This window comes from Oryzias latipes, chromosome 3, assembly GCF_053564925.1.
Source record: "Oryzias latipes strain Hd-rR chromosome 3, Olatipes_Hd-rR_3.1".
Taxonomy (NCBI): domain Eukaryota; kingdom Metazoa; phylum Chordata; class Actinopteri; order Beloniformes; family Adrianichthyidae; genus Oryzias; species Oryzias latipes.
In genome coordinates, this window is record NC_136239.1 from 30,808,607 (window position 1) to 30,828,059 (window position 19,453).

The window sequence follows — 19,453 nt, forward strand, 5'->3', positions numbered from 1 at the left end:
TGCCTTTCTTCCAACAATGACAAAGCGCTTTACAGTCACAGACCCATTCACCCAGTCACACACACATTCACTCACACATTCAGACACTGGTGGGGGGGCTCCGCTGCCAAACACAGGCGCTTGCCTACCACCAGAGGCAAGGTGGGGTTCAGTGTCTTGCCCAAGGACACTTCAACTCATGGGCGTGCAAGGCGGGAATTGAACCTGCAATCTTACGATCATGGGCCGACCGCCCTACCGCTGCTCCACGGCCGCCCCAATCTAATCATCTTCTTCAGAGTCACTGTCAGACTCTGAATTTTCAGAAATGTGAGCCTATAATTCTGAAACCTCCTCTTCTGAATCGTCTCCCTCTACATCATCCTCAAAAACGTCTCTCTCTTCTAAAATCAATTCCAGGGCCCTCTGCGCAGAAAGCCTTTTGGCCATTTTGATCAGTTGTGGTAAGAAACCACACTGGCAAAGCTATATTTAACGTGTCCCGCCTTCAATTTGTAGCAGATAAATAGCGAGATAGATTCCCGCAAGAAAGTGAAATGGTCAAATGTGCGGGAGAAAGAGAGCAAACAGAGTTGATGCTTGAATTATTCTAACAATCTTGCAACCTTGCGCGGGAACCGCAGGTCCAGAAACAGAACTCACATTTACAGTGAATCTTTCTCTCTCTGCCACTCTCTCTCTCTCTTTCTCACTGGTCACACACACACACACACACACCCCCCCACACACACACACACACACACCTACACACACACACACACACAGCAGGCCCAGACAGGTGAAGGACAGAGTGTAGGTACATAAAACATCAATTTCCACACTTCTACTAGCCCCGGGTCCAGTGGACCCGAACATCTTATATGTAATAGAAATGTGTTGGGGGGGGTATACGGTGTGTGGTCATTAAAAATGTATTCTGATATATGTTCTTCACAGAAAATGAGCCAAGGCCAGTGAGTCTGAGTTTGAAAAATTAATGAATTGTATCATTTTTCTTTTGATAAAAAATGAAAACGGGTCCCACAGACCCGAACACCACATAAGGGTTAAACTTGAAATGTAAAACAGTTGAAACTGTATGTCTTTTGTTTACATTTTTTGCATTGTACTTAAAACATAGCTAATAATAAGAGCTTGCCTGTTTGAGGATCCCCTCTATATTTAATTAAATGCATTTGTTTTTAAACATTGTGGTTAAGGTTAAATAAAGGGGGAAACCCCTTCTTTTCCAGAAAAACCACTGGAAGTAGACTGCAGTTGACTCCCCTTTATTTTATTTTTACAGCAACTGTCGATAATCAAAATGTTTGGCAACATCATGAATCTCACATTTTTTTAGTATGTCTTTTTCTTTAATCAAAGTAATTCAATTTTGATCATATCCTGAAAAGAAGAATAAAAATGTGATGTTCGTATGATGTTTTGTGAAATGAAGAAAACCACCGCGTTAGCACGTCACGTGATCACGTGACACGAGCTAAAGCAGGAAGTACCGTACCGTCACTGGCTAGCTAAACAACAGTCGTGAAAAATTGTGACAGAGCGAGAAGAAACAATGGTTCTCGGACAAACTCTGTTCAATTACAAGTAAAAAAAAACTCTGTCTCCGAACCTTTTAAAGATGGACCGCGTTGTCGCATTTGTATTCTTCTCTTGCTGCTTTTTCGCTTCGCGGGTAAGTCATTATGAGAGTGATAAATTCTTAGGCCCAAAACTTCCTGTTCAAAATAATTCAACGAACCGTGTCTACTTATCACGGATGTTCTGGTGTTTTTATTGTATTTATTTTTTTTTATTGGCGACCTTATCTTAAATGTGAATTGCCACCCAATGTGGTCGAGTTGTGACGCCGTAACCCTTGAAGCTATTTTTGGGATTGAAACAGAAGTAAGATTTCCCCTAAAACTCCGCCAGTGTCACCAATGGCAAACATCACAACGGAGACAGAAAAACACCCACGTTTATCTGATACAGCCTTTAATTATGAGATGACACTTGGTAGTTACCCTGTGTGTGAAGTCTTGTATGTGGGTTTGAGAAAACTTTTTTTTTTTACCTATCTGTACTTTTTTGAATTTTTTTTATTTAATTCAGTAGATATTTTGTTGTTTATTTTGACTTGATTTGTCTTTATCAACCTTTCCTACCACTTTCATACATGGATATTATTGTTTTTATGCTAGTTCATGAATATTTTGGCCTCAAAGCTTGACTTTCAACCAAAAAATACGTAAAATAAGAATGAAAACAAAGAACACTTCGAGGAATTATCAAAGCCTTCACACTTCAGTAACTGATCACTGACAATAGAGAATTTCTGCATGAAAACCCGTTTTTTCTATTATAGGTAGTTGACTTATACGTTCAAACATTTTAAAGTTGTCACATATGAAGGACTGCGCTATTTTTGGAATGATAGAAATCTTTCCTGCAGTCTCACCGGTTTGTACAATCAGTACATATTTTCCATATTTCATTATTCATTTATCTTTTCCAGCTTGTTACTGTGGTTTTCATTAATGTTTACCTGGTGACATGCAGGATTTACTCTTTCATGCTGGCCATTTGCTTCCATGTCCATAGATGCTCATTTTTGGTGAGCAAGTTTTCCATAAAAAGTTGATTGGTGTTTAATTAGGGTTCTTTACCTTTTACTTTTCACTTGTAATTTTATATTTTTATTTTTTCGTGAGACGACTGCTTGCTAGGTTTATGAGTCTGCCATATCTAGTTTCAATTCTATTTTATTGTGGAACACTTTCTCCTTCTCATTGGTTGAAGGTTTCTCATTCAGATGATCAGCAGTTGCTATGGAAATGATGATGGGAAAAAGACATTTTTTAAAGTAAAAATGAGCAAGGAGGGGTTTATAAAAGGGTTAGTTGAAATTAAATAATTTTCACTTTAAAAATGTTATATTGATTCATCAAAGCCTTGAATTAAGATTCACTTAAAGCCAGGTCTTGTACTTAAAAAAAAAAAAAATCAGCTTTTTTTGGTCTGTTTTGTAATAAAATAATTCAATTTTTTTTTAAAGTTTCGATTTTGTTCAAGTAAAATCACTTACCTTAAGTAGTTAAGTAAAAAATACATATGAAAAATCGACAAATTAATTAATATTTGAATTGGAATTATTAATATTAATTCACTAACATAATACATTTTCTTTTAAGTCGGTTTATTCGTTTTTTTTCTTCTCAGACAAATAGCAGATTTTCTGTCAGTTTTTAATGTAGAATTTCATCCTTTTATTTATAAAAGTTTCACATTAGTTTTTTTTTTTAAGTCAGTTATGTGGGATTTTTTTTAATAAAAAATAAAATCTTAGAATAGAAACTTGACAGTAAAGAAGTAGAGTTTTTTTTAAGTACTGTTGAATGGAGGAACAAATTAAACTGTCAACATGTCGTTCAAAGCTTTTGCAGTAATATTCAGTCCTGGAAACCATGAAACTGGCAATAATAAGGATATTCGTGGCACAACTTGCATAGAGTGTGAATATGTTCATTTTATGTTATTTTATGACTCTGATCATTCCGGTACTTCATTCTATGAACAGATAAATTGTCAAGAGGCCATCTTGCATGTTTCCAATGGAACAGAATATAGGGAGTACTGCATCCTTCACAATCACTCCTGGACTCCTCTTTCAGCAAAACTCGATGCCGCAGTAAGTGTGCCTCAACATTAATTCTATCCTTTACCTACATGCATGAGTTTATTGTGTTTATTGTCTACGTTGTGAACTCGCTCTTTGTCTGACGCGTTTCTTGTCGACAGTTGAGTGTGCTGTAATCGTATCGTAATCATGTGACTTTTAGAAATTAGAGAACTATTTTTTTTTGTCCAGATTCTAAACCTGTTCTTCTTCCTTTTTTTTTATTTTTTTTCTACCCCCAGACACAGTATCCACTGGTGGATTTGACCTCCTTCCTGCTGTGTAATGACTCAGGTGTCAGCCCAGATGTGGTCAAGGACAGAGCAGTGGTTGTAATTAGGGGGGACTGTGATTTCAGCCAAAAAGCTATTACTGCAATGAAACTTGGAGCTAAAGCTTTGCTTATTGCCAGCAATACGTCACTGGTAGGACCACCGAAACACACATTTGTTTTATGCACAGATTAAAAATGTCATTAGAAGCTGTATCTAATCCCAAGTAGAGCCCTGCGCGGGACTATTTTCTTCATCCCGCCCGCGCCCGCTGAATTTTTGACCAATCCCGCCCGCTCCCGCAACGTATGCGTTACACTCCCGCCCGCTCCCGCAATATGTATGTCCACTCCCGCCCGCACCCGCAAAACTCAGAGAATTTAGTCCCGCACAGTAATAGAGATGCATTGATTTTGTATCGTCCCCCGTCCCGCAGGAAAAAAACATGTTTTTTTATTGATATTATTAAAGAGATTCATGTCCTCCTCAGCCTCATCTTTTGATGCTTTCCTCCTGTGTAATGTGCAACTTAAATATTAAATATATTTTCACAAATCCTGTTCGGTTAAAAGTGTCCGTGTGTGCGCGCGCAGACAGACGGCCTGAAGCGCGCTCTTAGTAAGAGGCGGGGCGGGGCGCACCCCCAACATCAGGTTACATGACAGAGGCCATTGGGCGTCTCTACCTGGTGCCTTCACGGAGCTTCAGTACATAAGAATCAAACAGCTGCACAGCCTAACGTAGTCCGCTAATATATATTCATGAGATATTCATGCCAGCACTGATCCCGCGGGGTTTATTTTTTGCCGCCCGCTCCCGCCCGCAGCACAATCCAAACCGCCCAATCCCGCGAGATTTGGGTTGGGTCCCGCGGGACCCGGCGGGACCCGATCCCAATGCAGCCCTCTAATCCCAAGCAATAAGTGTTGAAAATAATTTGAATTTACTTTACTCTATTTTTAGAGTATTACTGCGAATGAACTTAAACACCAATATTTTAGATAATATATGTTTTATTCTGTTATAAACATTCCCTGTATGCATATTATTTTCTCCTTACTTTGCTTTTAGATCACTCCTTCAGCCAATGATTCAATGTACTCAAAAGTCAAAATTCCCCTGGCTCTCATGAAGTACAGGGACATCCTGGAAGCGCGGAAGGTCAGAGCTTTTTCACTTGTTTTACTTTCCAGAAACAGATCTGTCGTTTCCACCTTCAGCAAAATGTCCTTTCATCCTCTTAAAACCTCTTAAAACCACATTTTGGGTTATATATATTATATTCCCACAGTAGTTAATTCTGCATTACTGGGGCCCGGTGACTGTGTGTGTAACGGGGTTTGCTCAAATATTAAATAGGTTACAGAAGGATGTGGGTTGTACCGACATAAAAAATAAACAACTAAACCACAATGAAGGATATTTTTTACTCAAAAGCTTGTTTAATATTTTCAAAATTATACATTTAATTTTCATTTATTTCTTGCATTTAGCCAACTACCGCATGTCTCAAATGTAATCGGGCATCCAGACAAACGTTCTCCTCTGAATCAGAGCTATAGTGTGCTATTCCAACAGTAGTTTCATTACTTATCGTTGTGCGTGAAGGAATTTACCACAAATAGCAACGGCGTCTCCACTGTTTTATGGACAGACATGATTTAAGTGAGTCCTTGTTTTATTGGAGTCGTTTTCATGACACTTCCGGGTTTTCCTGCATTTCTTTGGAGATGGAAGCTTGCTATAAGATTCAGAAAAGAAAAAAAAAAACAAATGTTTTGTAAACTGTCAATGTTAACCATTTAAAAGTTGTGTTTATAACTTTGAAATGTGCTCTCTTTGCTGCTGCTGTCATGTACTTTGTGCTTTAAGTGCTTATCGTTTATGGAAAATTTCACCTTAATAATATATGTTGGAGTCTTTTTCTATTTCATTAATTTTTTGGTTTGTTCATGGCAGTTTTATTTGAAATTATTGTCCTTGCAGGCATTGGAAATGACAATCATGAACAATAATAATATGATCACTATAAAATGTTGTTTACATTTTGTTTATTTACTTTTCATGTTTCTCTTTGAAATGCCACAAACCTTTTTGGGCAGAGGCAAGTCATTTAGGATTTTTTAAACTTTCAACTCTTGCTTTCTCTTTAGGTTTTTAAAGGCGGGATGCTAGCAAGTCTGTACTCTCCACCTCGTTCAAGGATCGACCCGAGCATCGTAGTCATCCTGTTGATTGCCGTTGTAACAGTGACCTTAGGTGGCTACTGGAGCGGGGCGTGTGAGCGGTGAGTTTGTTCTCGCACACGTAGATTTGCCAAGTTTAAAGTCTCACGCATGAATGTGTTTACAGCGTTGACTGTTTATGAGAACTACAACCAGAAGTGAAGATCGTTTACTTACGGCTCCAACGAAATGAATTCAATTCAGTTGCCATTTTATTTCGGGATACGGCTCCACCACATCAGTAAGACAGGATTGGTCCGAGTTGTTCTGAGTCAAAGTTTCTATGACTACCACCCTCTCCATTTAGGAGTGAGCTTATTGGAAGTCCTCACCCCAACCAATTGAAATCGGGCTCAAGAGAATCTGTCGAACGTTCATGGCCAGTTTATATCTTGAATAACTTGGGCAACAGAAAAATACCATGAAAAAAAATTAGAATTAGCAAGAACATGTTAAAATTGTATTTATTCTGTGTTATTTTGACAAATAGAATGACTGAGTAATAGCTGGTTATTTCTCTATATTCTACTTGGTAGCTAGCAGGTACTTCCTACTTGGAACGCCAGGGGGGGAGAGATCATTCAGTCAATGGTCTTCAGCAGTGATTCCCCAAAACTCTAGAGGAGGAGGAGGCTGCTATATTATAAGTTATAACAGAAAGACACAGCATGCCTCATCATATCATGTTGTGTATATAATTGAATTCTGCCACTTGTTCCTGTGTGTCAATAATCATGTTCAGCAAAAAAAAAAACAGACACAAAAAGCCCCAAAACCCTACCAAGTAACCCACTTTTTTTCTTTTTTTTTCTTCTGTGTATTGAAGGGAGTACTTTAATAACAGTGCATCAAGAGGAGGAGGTGGGGGTGAAAGCAAGGCTGATGGCGGAGAGATCTCCCTGTACTCTCCTCTCAAAGTGGTGATCTTTGTTGCCCTGATGTGTGGGATGCTGGTCCTCATGTACTTCTTCTACAATGTGCTCGGTGAGTGGAACTAAACGAGTCTCCCTGTGAGTTGAGCTGTTTCTTTAATGCAGCCTGTTTGTGAATCCCTCCAGTGTACATCATCATTGCCATCTTCTGCCTGGCGTCAGCCTCTGCGCTGTTCAGCTGTTTTGATGCAGTGCTGGACAAACTCGGCTGTGGGACCTTCAGGTACGAGTCTCTCTCCTTTCTGTTTACATCGTTTCCCTTAAAGCCTTCTCCAAACAGGATGGTCGCCTAATTACATTTGGTCTCACACCACATTTGAGTTTTCTGTGTCTTCTTTTTAGCTTCACTGTCAAAAATAGTAGCTTCTCTGCGCGATCAATTCTCCTGGCTGCGGTTTGCATTAGCATTGCTGTGGTTTGGGGAGTGTACAGAAATGAAGAAAGGTATGGCCCGCTCACTCAAACGACACACATCCATTCTTCTCTTCTTTGTTTTGCCCTTTTCTTTTGTTTCATTAAACCAAACCATCATGTTGAGCCCTCTTTCTCTTTCCTTTGACTCCAGGTTTTATGTTGAAATGCTGTTTGGAAAAATTAAAAACTTCATATTTGTGCATTCAGTTTTGGCTACAAAACCAAACTTTACCAAAATACAATTAAATCCAAACTGGCCTTTTTTTTAAAAGTTAAGCTATTTACTAATGTATTTGTTTCTCTTCCTCTAAGGAAATATACTTTGATTCATAGGAAGACTTTAAATTCTTTTTAAGTTGAAAAATAATCAAGTGTTCTGTTTTAACCTCCTGACTACGAGCAATGCAAATATGTCCTCTGTAGGGAACATTTCTAAACCTAAAATGCCCCTGACAACTTCATACTACTGAATGAACTCATTTTGGTTCTTCAAAAGACATTTGGGGTTTTTTCAGTGATGCCAAATGTGAAAGGGTGGGGCTCTGGGAATTGTAGTTTTTGGTCAATTAAAAATACATTTTGTCTGGAATTAGTTTTCTCTGGTAGTCAGGAGGATCTAGTAAGTAGCATGTTCTTCTACAGCAGAGTCAGACTGCTGTAGTTCTAGTTTTGTCACATGTCTACATCAGAAAAGGAGCCAAAACATTTCATGTCCCTGCAGATGGATCTGGCTCCTGCAGGACATTCTTGGAATTGCTTTCTGCCTCAACTTTTTGAAGACCATTTCACTGTCAAATTTCAAGGTAGACCTGCAATTTGTATCTACAGTCAAACTGCTGTCCATGTATTTACATTTTGATCTTTCTGTGTGGCGATGAGACAGTTCTCATTTGATGCAGCAGCCTGATGGGGTCAATTTTTAAATCATTTTTGGAACACTGGAGATATTTTAGTTTAATTCCAGTTTAATTCCAGACCCCTTCATTGAATTAAAAAAAACATAATGAAAGGTTCTTATTGAATAGTCTTCAATAAATCCTGTTATATTTTATAGTGATAAAATGTTCGTATTTACTAAGTATACTCGTCAAAGAGGAAAAACAAACAGCTTCATTTAATTATAACGGGTAATAATTATTTATTCTTGCAGATCATAATAAAAGGCTAGTATATATAAATAATTAAGTATGATAGTAAAGCACAAGTCTACTTTCATTCGAATAGAGTGCTAAAAGTTGGTGTTCTGTTTAATTTTTCCCCCCTATAAAATTTATATAAATAAATATATATATATATATACATATTGTTAATAAATATATATTGTTTCTTGGTCATTCGACAGATCTGTGTGATTCTGCTGAGTCTGCTGCTGGTGTACGACGTCTTCTTTGTTTTTATCACTCCTTTCTTCACTAAGGTTTGTGTTAAACTTTTTTTTTTTTTTTTTTTTGGCAATTTAAGTAGTTTTCTATATATACCAAGTATATTTTTCTACTGTACGATGATGTAAATTTTAAAATTGACATATTTACTTGTTCAAAAAGGATTTAAATGTTTGTTTTTTGAAAAATATTCACTGAACTGGTAGTTCTACTGAGGAAATATATCCAGACACCAAGTGCCACTAAGTTTTTTGCTGCTTAGTTTCTTAGTATGTTTTTTTTTTTTTTTTACTTTAGTGGGTGAGACGATGAAGTTTTTATTTGTTGTTGTTGCTCAACAGGATGGGGTTAGCATAATGGTGCAGGTAGCTCTGGGTCCGGATGCATCAGGGGGAAAGGTAAACCATCAACACTGTTTTTAGCTTGAACAGGAACGTCTTGACTTTTTTTTTTTAACTCTATTATCTAGTACTGGAGATAGGTGAATAATAATATTCATTCATGAATACAAAATATAAAATGAACTACAGGGACACAGAAGAAAAAAGATGGCATTTCCCTGTAAACTCAATGGTTTAGTACTGATATTTTCTGTCCTTTTTTATGGTTTTAAATGGATGATCAAACTGTTTTTCTATAAAATACTTGATGGTTATTGCGGGATGTGAAGGAAATATTTAAGATTGAAATTGTTCTCCTTGATGTTGAGCAATTCTGTTATGAAAAAGTAATTTAGCTACAGCTTTCTGGAGAATCCCCTCATATGAAAATATAGACTGATGGCTCTGTGTTGTAGACGCACAGCGGCGGGTTGGAGATCCCTGCTGAACCCCAGCCTCCTTCTGAAAAAGTAAGACCAAACATTGTCTACAATTTAAATAGCTATTGCATGTATCTCTGAGGCTAAAGTGAAATCCAGCACACTTGGGGATCAAACAACAACAAAATTTTTAAAAAAAAGTGTCCGAAAAAACTGAAGTCATATTGGAATTAAATAATTACTTTTAGCATGGAAATAATGCTACTCCATACATGTATGCAGTAGCAGACATTTCATTATCTAAAGGGGTTAAACATATTTATATAAAATAAGAAAATGTGCTAAACTACATTTATAATAAAACAATCCTATAGGATTTGACTCCATGAAATGTAACCTCATCTTTTTTGTGTTGATGCTTTATCTTAGCTTCCAGTGGTGATGCGTGTCCCATGGTTCTCAGCTTGGGCTCAAAATCTGTGTTGGATGCAGTTCTCCATTCTTGGCTATGGAGACATCATTGTCCCAGGTGAGTTCCAGGTTTTGATGGGTTCTAATCTGCAGGGATTGATTGGAAACACAAATGATGTTTTCCTGTTGCATCTGCAACTGGATTGATTCTGGCAGCTTGTGCTTTGCTAGTGATAACTGCCTTGTAATTGAACCGACAGGTCTCCTGGTGGCTTACTGCAGCAGGTTTGATGTTTGGGTCGGCAGCAGCAAAAGGATCTACTTCATCAGTAGCTGCTTAGGTACCTCTGCAATTATGCTTTTGTTGTGTCCTAACCTAAAGTTGAGATAGATGCTAGCTTTTGTTGTGACAATTATTGTCTTCAGCTTCGGTTATGTAGACAGAAATATTTGAAGTTGTGGTTGTGTTTCTAGAATTTTTTTAAGTCGTACTGTCATTCTCACAGGTGACCACTAGGTGTCCCTGTTTGCTGAAAAATGTCATGTCTTTTTTTTCTAATGGTTTATTTTTGAATCTTTGTCTCTCTGCAGCCTACCTGCTGGGATTGATACTTACATTTGCCGTGATGCTTCTGTCGGGGATGGGCCAGCCAGCTCTCCTCTACTTAGTGCCTTTTACCCTGATAACCTCTGCTGTAGTGGCAGGATGCAGGAGGGAGATGAAGCATTTCTGGACAGGAACTCCCTACCAGGTAAAACAAGCTGAGTGCCATCCGTGTGCGTCACACAGCTAAACTCATTAGTAAGGTGCGGTTGTGTCTGTCAATCCTTTCATTGTATTGTCAAGAATGTCAGTTCTGTTGTGAAAAACAAGCACATTTTGGAGACCTCAGAATTAGGCAATGCTTTTGTGCAAAGTTGTATGTGGTTGCAAGCTAATGTTGCCTAACGAGAAAACAGTTTTTGTGCCAGCTCAGGTAAACTGCTTTCTCCGGCTCTCATGCTCCCATCTCTACTCTTGAAAACGACCTCTTAGAGCTGCTTACGGAAGTCTTTTTATTCGTTTTTTTGCTTTTTTACCTTAAAATGTGGAGGCTTAACACCTAAGCCTCAAAAGCTGCCTAGACGTTTTTGCTAATTTAGACTATAGAAAGGGTAAATGAATGCTTTTGCCACTTTTTCCAGAAAACATGGCATTTTCAATATCTATTAGTATTTCACAGTTTACTCCATGTCTTAAGAGTATAATAACAATTTAAAAGGAAAAAACACAACATCAAAATGTGATTTTTAAGAGTTTTTAGTGAGCAAAAACGGCGTAATTCAACATGAACAACAGGTTTTGCTTGTTTAAAGTTTAAATTGTAAAACTGTTTACAACAACATTTCTGTATCTTTGCCTCTAAAATGTACAAAAACTGTTCATCAAATGTAAACTATGTACAGGCGATCTTTGGTCACACAAGGCACTTCTCTCCTCTTTGGCTCCTCAAAGGCCTTGGTGAAGCGGTCAGTGACAGTTTCTGTCTGGCTGCAGGCATAGGCCCACATCACAAATCTCACACTTCTTGGTGCAGAGTTTACAGCCTCAGTGGGAAAAGATTTCACCTGGTGATGGGTTTCCTGCATGTAGAGGTGGTTGGACACCTGGGATGCGTCTGGGTTTGAACCTTAGTGGGCGAGGGGGCTCCATCATCAGGCTCTGCATCTGTCTTCCACCTTTGTTAATGTGGTGAGCAGCTTCGGTCTCTGACCTCATCTGCAGAACCTCCAGCATCCCCATGCTTTGTCCTTCTTTGGCCCTCCAGCATCTCATCAGCTCCAGCTCACTGGCTCTCACAGAAAACCTGAAGAAAAATACAATTCATTTGTTTTGATTTGAACAAGCATAGATATATGCTTAGCTTGTAAGATAACTTAAAAACTCACGATTTACAATATTGGTGATTAATATTGCGATGATGATATAACTTGCGATACATGAACAAATAGCAAAACAACCAAAAGCATTTCCATTTCACTGCAATAGGTTAATTTAAATAAGAGTCACCATGAATTGCACTCCAGATGACCCTCGTCCTCATAGGAAGCGAACATCTAACTTATGAAAGGCAACATCGGATTGGTCAAATGCATTAAGGGATTTATTTGATTCGTTGATTAATTGTGCAGGCCTACCCGGGAGAGTCGTCTTGCTGCAAAATTTTCTCCTTTTGTTTGCTGTTGTAAAAATCATTTTATGCCGCTCCGCTCTCTGCATCTCTCCACCCATCTGTCCGTCTTCCCGGTAAACAAAGGAGCTGCCTGCGGGCTTCCTGGTGAAATTACCGCAATGACACGGAACTGACAATAAATCGCGATGTCTCAGCTTTTAGAAACTTTAGGAATTTTTCAAATAGAGCAAACTGTTAAGGTAAGGTAATTGAAGGAGCGCTTGTCCAGATGTGTTCCTGGCGACATGCTCAGTTATAAAGGGTTGAATAAAAATTCCAACTGCATTCTTTTCTGCTTAAATTTAAGACGCAAAGTTTTTTTTTTGTGCAAAATTTCCCTTAGATTTTTGCACGTTATTATAGGATGTTAAATAATATAGCTGTCTATTGATCTGACATTTTATGTTGGAGGTTATCGTATCACACAAGCACTTATAAACAAACTTTGCTTTGTTTCATTCTGGAATTTTAGTGCGTATAAATTTAGCTAATTTTATATGAGAGCAGGTACAATCCACTACGAGTTTACTTAAAAACTATTTACAAAAAATCTACTACACACTTTACCATTGCAGCAGTAGATCTGTATGTACAGTCCTGTTCCCTGGGCTGCCAGTTTAGCCCAGCAGTTCTGCAGAATCCCCACAGTGAGTCACAGTGGTTTGAGTCAGGGGAATAAAGCACAGGTGCTTGTGTTCTTAATACTAGCATTGGGAAATGCTGCTGTGCACTCCGGCTTACTTGCCGCAGACATGCCGTAGATCCCACACCATAATGAGTCGCAAGCATGCAGAACAAATCCTAAATCTCTCAGGTGTGTGAGGTACATTTGGAAGAAATCTCTTAGTCAGGATTCAAAAACGCAAACCAGACGATGGTTTTGACGGACATTTAGTGCTGGAATTGTGAAATTTCAATTAGGTAAACAATTCCAAGATAGTTCTGTGAAGTTCCTTTTTTTTCTTTTTTGCTCAAACCTGCTAAATTGCAAATGTATTTTTAATATTTGATATACCCACTCTATTTTTATTTTATTTTATAAAAAGTATTTTATGAATCCAGTTTACAATATACCACCCTGTAGACTAAAATTGTATTTGTTTACAGAAATAGATCATCTTTTGATCCATTTTAAAAGGTCTTTTCATTATGATTATGCCGATTTTAGCCAAAATTTAAGAAATGTCAATTTGTAGGAAAAGGTTTCTGCAGAGTGCCTGTAGTTCATTAGCTTACAGCCCCTCACAACCCAAACCTAACCTTACCAGTGCAACAAAAATGGCGAGCTAGATTGTAGCCATCCAGTGGTGCAGTTTTGAGCCAGAAACCGGCTTAGATGAGGAAAACAAAAACGTACACGGATCTATTTTTCTGCAAGTCAACGCATCTCAATAGGGGGGAAGCAGCCAGCTTGTGGCCCACCTGGCGTATTTTCTACGCAACAAATACAATCTTTTTCAAAAAGATACTCAGAAATGAAAATAATACTGTGTCTTAAGTTTAAGCTTAATTTTTCTTTGTGTAATATCCTCCATCATGAGAAAAATGCCACAAGAACATTTTAAAAACACCAATTTTGATGAGAAGGAGTCTAAACAAAAAATCTAATTTCCAAAGGATACAACACAAATGGCAATTAGGGGTATATTTACTTGTCCACAATGTTATCTCGCCTGACTAGAAACATATTTTAAAATATAAATAAAAATAAAAACTCAGTTGAAGATGTTGGCAGCAATATTTTCTCTGATTATGATTTTGAAAATAATTCTAATAGATGGGGAGGAGGGGAAAACAATCTAGGTGAAGAAAGATTTGATTTTGACTTTGCTTAATTCTTGCCAGGTTTTGGATTCATCCAGGGAACCTTTGCTGCCAGGTGTGCTTCAGCCGACCCACCTTTCCCCCATGCAGATGGCCTGTCGTTAGAGCTGCTTGTTGCAGTGTCCTGTCATCTCATGCCAATTGCCAATTGCATGCCAATTTCTGTCCTCTTCATAGTTTTACTCTTCATTTCCAGGGTCTGTGTGATACTTAAAACGACAAAAACTCACCCCTGGTGTGCGGGAAATCCGATTTCTTTACATTAAGTGCCCACCAGATGTCTCAAGTTGACTAAAAATTCATGCTTTAAAAGCTCGGCTGCTCAAGTGATTGAGTTACCTTAAAGCTGTGACCCTGGAACACCACCAATCTAATCTTTTATCTCCTCTAGTGTTTTCTGTCTTTCTTTACTCATTCCTCTGTTCCATTGAACAGGACTTCATTTGTTTTTGCTCTCCGCATGCTGTTGCTTGCAGTTAATGTGGGAGAGCTGTGGCTTGGATTTTGGAGTTGTGGTATATAGTGAGCTTGTCCACCGTTGTGTTTGCAATAGGCCTTGTGCAGCACGACTCCATCTGAGTGACCTTGTCTGCTGTTCGGTTGAAATTCTGAATATTTTTCCCTCTTTTTCTTCAGAGAGAAGAGCTGGACGGTGTGTAGAAGGGGAAAACTGCTGACTTGCAGCTGGAAATGGAGCCTGCCACCAATACTTTTCCCCCTCTTTCAATTGTACATTTAGGAAACAAGGGAAGACCTTTTGTTGACAAATAACTTTCTATATCGAAATATTCTGAGGTAATTGATGCAAATAATGAAAATCTTCTGTTTTGCCTTCAAATGAATTAGTTTTGCAGTTGAAACTTGAGTTTTATTCATAACTGAAGCATTTTTAGTGCCTGACATGTCTATAAAGGCAATTTTCATCAAACTACAGACATTTGTTGATGATCAAAATAAGAGTGCACTTTATAAGATTCTGCTTAAGACCTGTTAGATTTGGGGGCGGTGTGGGATTTAAATTACTGGCACTAACACTATGTCGCATTTTGATACACTTTTGTGTCTTTGTTACCGGTTTGTACAATGTGACTTCTTTCATTGCCTTATAATAAAAACAGAACTTTGTTTTAACATTTGTGCCACTTTTACTTATTTTTCTTCTCATAAGTTTCATGTAACTGAAACCAGAACAACCTCACGTTTATTATTAGTTTGGTTTCCTTTCAAGCGATTTCAACAACAAAACAAAGGAAAAAGACGTTAAAATGTGTATCAAATTTAAGATTGTTATACATTTATTCAAAAATAAAATACGTTGCTATCTCCTTGACATTAAAATCAAGTTTGCACTTGTAAATGCACGACACTCAGCTGCTCCCGCTATTGTCACCAGCTTGTGCATCTTTGTAATTGGATGAGGAAAGTTTATAAGAAATTATGATTGTGGTATGATTAGAAGTTATTACATTTTGTAACTCATTAATGGAGACAAACTTAAATCCAAAAATACCATTCTAGAGTTATTTTTTATTTTGGGTTATGGCTTTATTTCTTATTTTGGATTTAATGTGAATAAAAAGTGGAAGGAGCACAGAGTTGAACATCGTCTACTCTGGTAGTTGTGTTTATTTTTTTAAGCCATTTTTGTTATGATCACATTTCAATTCAAAATTCAGGTACAGCACAGTATATCAAGTGTAACATACAAACGGGTCAGAACATTTTCTTCATACAATTTAACAGTCCCAGAATAAAAAATAAAACAAAAAGTATATTAAAATAGGGGTCAGCTAATTAGAAGTAATATATTTAAACACTTTAAATAGCGTAATTATTTTCAGAAACTTCCGATTATATATTATTTTTTCTACAGAGGCTAAATGTATTTTAAAATCCTTTTCTATTTAAAATTAATTCATAAGAGGACTTTTCCTGACTGGTTTCTCTTATGTATGTAATAGTTTCCAAAATGGTGCTTATTGTAAAAGTTTCATTGAAAGTGAAATTTCAAACCTCCCACATAAACAACATTGTATGTTTAGAGATTATGTAAATTTTCCACACATACCTGACATACTCTGCGGTTGTTGTATGTATTAGGAACTACAACAAGGCGCGCATGTGGTCGCAGGCTCCGCCCCCCGCCGGCCACTTGACAGTGAGCAGGCTGAGTCAGCCGGCTCGTTACGCAGCGTCAGTCTGGAGTCGCTCAATTATGAAAAAGCAACCTTCCGTTGGAGCTGCAGCCAAAGCGGATCCCTCCAACGTCCAACTGGCTTTCATTCCAAGGCTAACCGAGAGCACCGGCGATAGATGGATAGAAGCCACGACGGAGCTCTTCCTGAATCTGAACGGTGAAGAGAATGGTACGTTCAAGTGCTCCCTGTTTATTTATTTAGTCTGGTTAAATTTGCGACAGGGTCGTCGTGACTGATCTCCGGGTTTGAGTGGCAGGTATGCATGCTGTTTCTTCATGCTTTTTGGGGAAATTTACGCCAGATAACACTATTTTCTTTCTGCTTTTGTCCCAAGTATTTGGTTATTTGTGATGAACGGCGTCACGTTTAGAGAGTAATCTTTGGGTGTAGGTTAGGACCCCCCCCCCCCAAAAAAAAAAAAATCCCACGCGAGCGGAATGTTAGCGCGCTATATATGCTAGCTCGCTAGCATCGAAGCTAACTAGCTACAGCTGCTGTGATGTTGGCGATGACTTCTTCACTGTTAAAGACCGACTTCAGCGCTCTCAAAGACTAATAACTGAGGGTAGTTCAGAGCAGCTGGCACTTGACAGTTCCAGCCGTGTCGGATGGCCGACAAGACACGCTGTCATTGCCAGTAACAAGTCAATGCAAGCTTGAGTGACTGCCAAGCCTCTGTGCCTTTTATTCCTCCGGCGTGGGGAATGTTAGGCGTTCAAACTTTAAATCGAGCAGAATGGTTTTTTTTTAATCGAGACTAAAAGGTTTGAATAGTCTTTTGTTATACCCGTGTGTCTCCTTGTTTTTCTGTTTTTGCCGTTATTTTTTTCAGTTCTTCACTACAAGCATGGCCTCCCTTTCTTCCTAAGAACTTCCTGTCTTCTCCTTTCTCGTCCAGTAGAACGAGAAGCTCAGGAGTCCTTTAAATAAAATAAAATAAAAAAACATCCTTTGTGTTACATTCAATTAACACAAGCTGTAAATCATCATACCCTTTAATTTCAGTTGTACTCATCAATAAAATGTTTTTTCTTAATCGGCTTTCAAACTCTCTTCTTGGAAGCACTTTAAAAAAACATTTAACACATTTACAACTCATCAGGAAAAGAATGAAAAAAAAAATGTTCATGAGTTTTCTTTTAAATTGAATGATGTGTACTTTGGTTTGTGCGTGTTTCTTTTCTTTTTTAAAACCTGCCTCAGTAAGATCTTGGAGAGTCTGCTGCCTGCTTTTGCTCTGAAATCCCAGCGTGGCATCCTGAGCTGGTCACATGCCCCAGCTTACCTTGTAGATGAAAGATACTCCGATCCTAACCGGGAGGAGAAGTTGTCATGGTTTATATCCGTGTCACCAGTCTGAGCTGGTGATTTTGAACCATACAATCTGTCATTGAATGATGCGTGTTTTGCCTTCACCAAGCTGGCCTTCAGGTCCCTGTGATAAAGGCCTTTCTAAATTCCGTGTTTCAAAACTTTTGTTGTGTTCCACAATAGGTTGTGGCTCTACTTTTTTTTTTTTTTTAATCTTAGTGGTTACTCTTCTGAGCCTGCCAAGTGACTGCGGTCTGTCTGCCTTCTGCTGTCCCAAATGGCCAAATGACAATCAAAATGAGCCCTTTTAAACAAAACAAAAAAGAAAAAGTTATGCTGAAACGTTGATGGATTTTGTGAATGCAGATCTCTCTGTTGTGCCATATCGGCTGTAGATCATCGTCAATCACAGCTGCTTATTGTTTACTAAAGAAATTCCCAAGCAGCACAGCAGGAAATTGTCAAATTTGATAATGTTGACACACATATAAAGTGTTTATAAGAGCATTTCAGCGTATAGTGTTTTAGTAGTGGGTAGTTGAAGGCTACGACTGCTCACTGTCCCTGGGGGACTGCTTAAAGCTGAGTTTGCATAGTCTCAGGTGATCACTAGTATCAGATGTTTAGTAGAGCGATGACTTGACCTTACAGTTCCTGAGGAGAGACCTAAAGCCCGTTTGTCAGAATTTTACGAGCACATGCTGTCCCGTCTTTCAGAGCTTTGCCCCGGGAGCACAAGTGTAAAAGCTGAAGAGCCATCACACGCAGATCTCATGACCGTGGAATTCTGTGTGCAGCTTTCCAGGAACCATATCTGAAGGCTATAATGAACTCGTTTCCCCTCAGTCTACCATTCTTTACTTGCCAAGATCTCAGAACAATTAAGATATAGCAAGAAGTGCAAATTGATGGCTCTCCCTGTTATGTAATGTTTAGGATTTCTCTGTTTTCATAAGTTAGATGTAAAAAAAAGGTTGCTCGTGTGTTCCATCATGAATTATGCAATGTTGTTTTATTACATTGTAATTTAAATTAAAACAATTTTTCTGCTGTGACTTTCAAAGAGTTGTAAAAGTCAAACTAGGAAATGAGCCAGGTCTTATCAGTGTCTTAACAAACCACTATCTCCTTCATACTTTCCAGTTGTAGGAAACTATGAGTTAGGACTATGTTGAGTTTGTCCTTTTCATGGGTTTAGGGAAAAGGCGGTGTGAGTGAGTCGCCACTCTTCAGTCAGTTGTGTTCTTTCAAAACTCAGTTGGTCTGTCACAATTAAGCTTTTAACTCAACAGAAGAAGATATGGCTTTGTAAAACTTTTTTTTCCTCTTTATGAATGATTTAACTCTCATTATTTAATGGAGTCTGCTTCTTCGACTGGTATGTTAGGGTTTGTTGTTCATATGTTTAAGTACAAACAAAGCTAAGGCAATTTTTGGGGGAAAATATGTTAAGTATGCTATGAGATAAAGCAGTTCCATTTTTAGCTTCCAGTTTAACAAACACAACAGCTCAACATTTTTAATATTCTATATTTACTTGAAGTCTAAGAACTTGGTATCAACACTTGACTCTATTAAAAGAATGTTTTTAAAACAACCCTATAGTCTTTATAAAATGGGTTAATTTAAGCTGTTGGCATGTAAGAACAAGAGATTGGCAGCATTTGCTGCTGGGCTTGTTGTGACATGGATCCATGTTGCAAGTCTGTGCTGTAAAGGTTTCCTTTGACTCTTCTTTGCAGGACTTTCTCACTTGGTAAAACGACCCGACTTAAATGTTGTCTAATAATGCAACAACAGACAACATCTGTGAAGTGTTGAACTTCCATTTTCTAAGTCCTTTTTTTTGTTTA

The 19,453-nt window shown here is 38.1% G+C and overlaps 2 protein-coding genes across 8 annotated transcripts in view; both read left to right on the plus strand.

Moving 5' to 3' along the window:
- Positions 1–1,455: 1,455 nt before the first annotated feature.
- On the plus strand, positions 1,456–15,222 carry sppl2a (signal peptide peptidase like 2A). Of its 4 annotated transcripts, XM_023953599.2 has the most exons (17): positions 1,456–1,675; positions 3,560–3,670; positions 3,901–4,083; positions 5,002–5,091; positions 6,084–6,217; positions 6,982–7,139; positions 7,214–7,310; positions 7,430–7,531; positions 8,223–8,304; positions 8,844–8,918; positions 9,225–9,281; positions 9,680–9,733; positions 10,073–10,172; positions 10,315–10,395; positions 10,646–10,806; positions 14,113–14,146; positions 14,728–15,222. In XM_023953599.2, the coding sequence occupies exons 1-17, from the start codon at positions 1,622–1,624 to the stop codon at positions 14,766–14,768; spliced, it is 1,614 nt and encodes a 537-aa protein (XP_023809367.1). In that variant the 5' UTR covers positions 1,456–1,621; the 3' UTR covers positions 14,769–15,222. The 4 variants fall into 4 exon arrangements, with proteins under 4 accessions (XP_023809367.1, XP_023809368.1, XP_078801413.1 ...); XM_023953600.2 differs by lacking the exon at positions 14,113–14,146; XM_078945287.1 differs by lacking the exon at positions 9,680–9,733.
- A 977-nt stretch (positions 15,223–16,199) lies between these two features.
- Positions 16,200–19,453, plus strand: part of trpm7 (transient receptor potential cation channel, subfamily M, member 7) — a 38,041-nt gene continuing 34,787 nt past the window's right edge. For all 4 annotated transcript variants that reach the window (XR_013655172.1, XR_013655173.1, XM_020700001.3 and 1 more), the window contains exon 1: positions 16,200–16,457. Coding sequence is in view for 2 of the 4 variants with exons in the window: in XM_020700001.3 (XP_020555660.1) it covers positions 16,455–16,457 (3 nt within the window). In the remaining 2 variants the exon portion in view is untranslated. The remainder of the gene's footprint in view (positions 16,458–19,453) is intronic.

Excerpts from the sequence above, each read along its gene's own strand:
- sppl2a (XM_023953599.2), top strand. The coding sequence starts at position 1,622 with ATGGACCGCGTTGTCGCATTTGTATTCTTCTCTTGCTGCTTTTTCGCT. Across the intron at positions 5,092-6,083 it reads ACATCCTGGAAGCGCGGAAG|GTTTTTAAAGGCGGGATGCT; the intron begins GTCAGAGCTTTT and ends CTTTCTCTTTAG. Across the intron at positions 7,140-7,213 it reads CTTCTTCTACAATGTGCTCG|TGTACATCATCATTGCCATC; the intron begins GTGAGTGGAACT and ends GAATCCCTCCAG.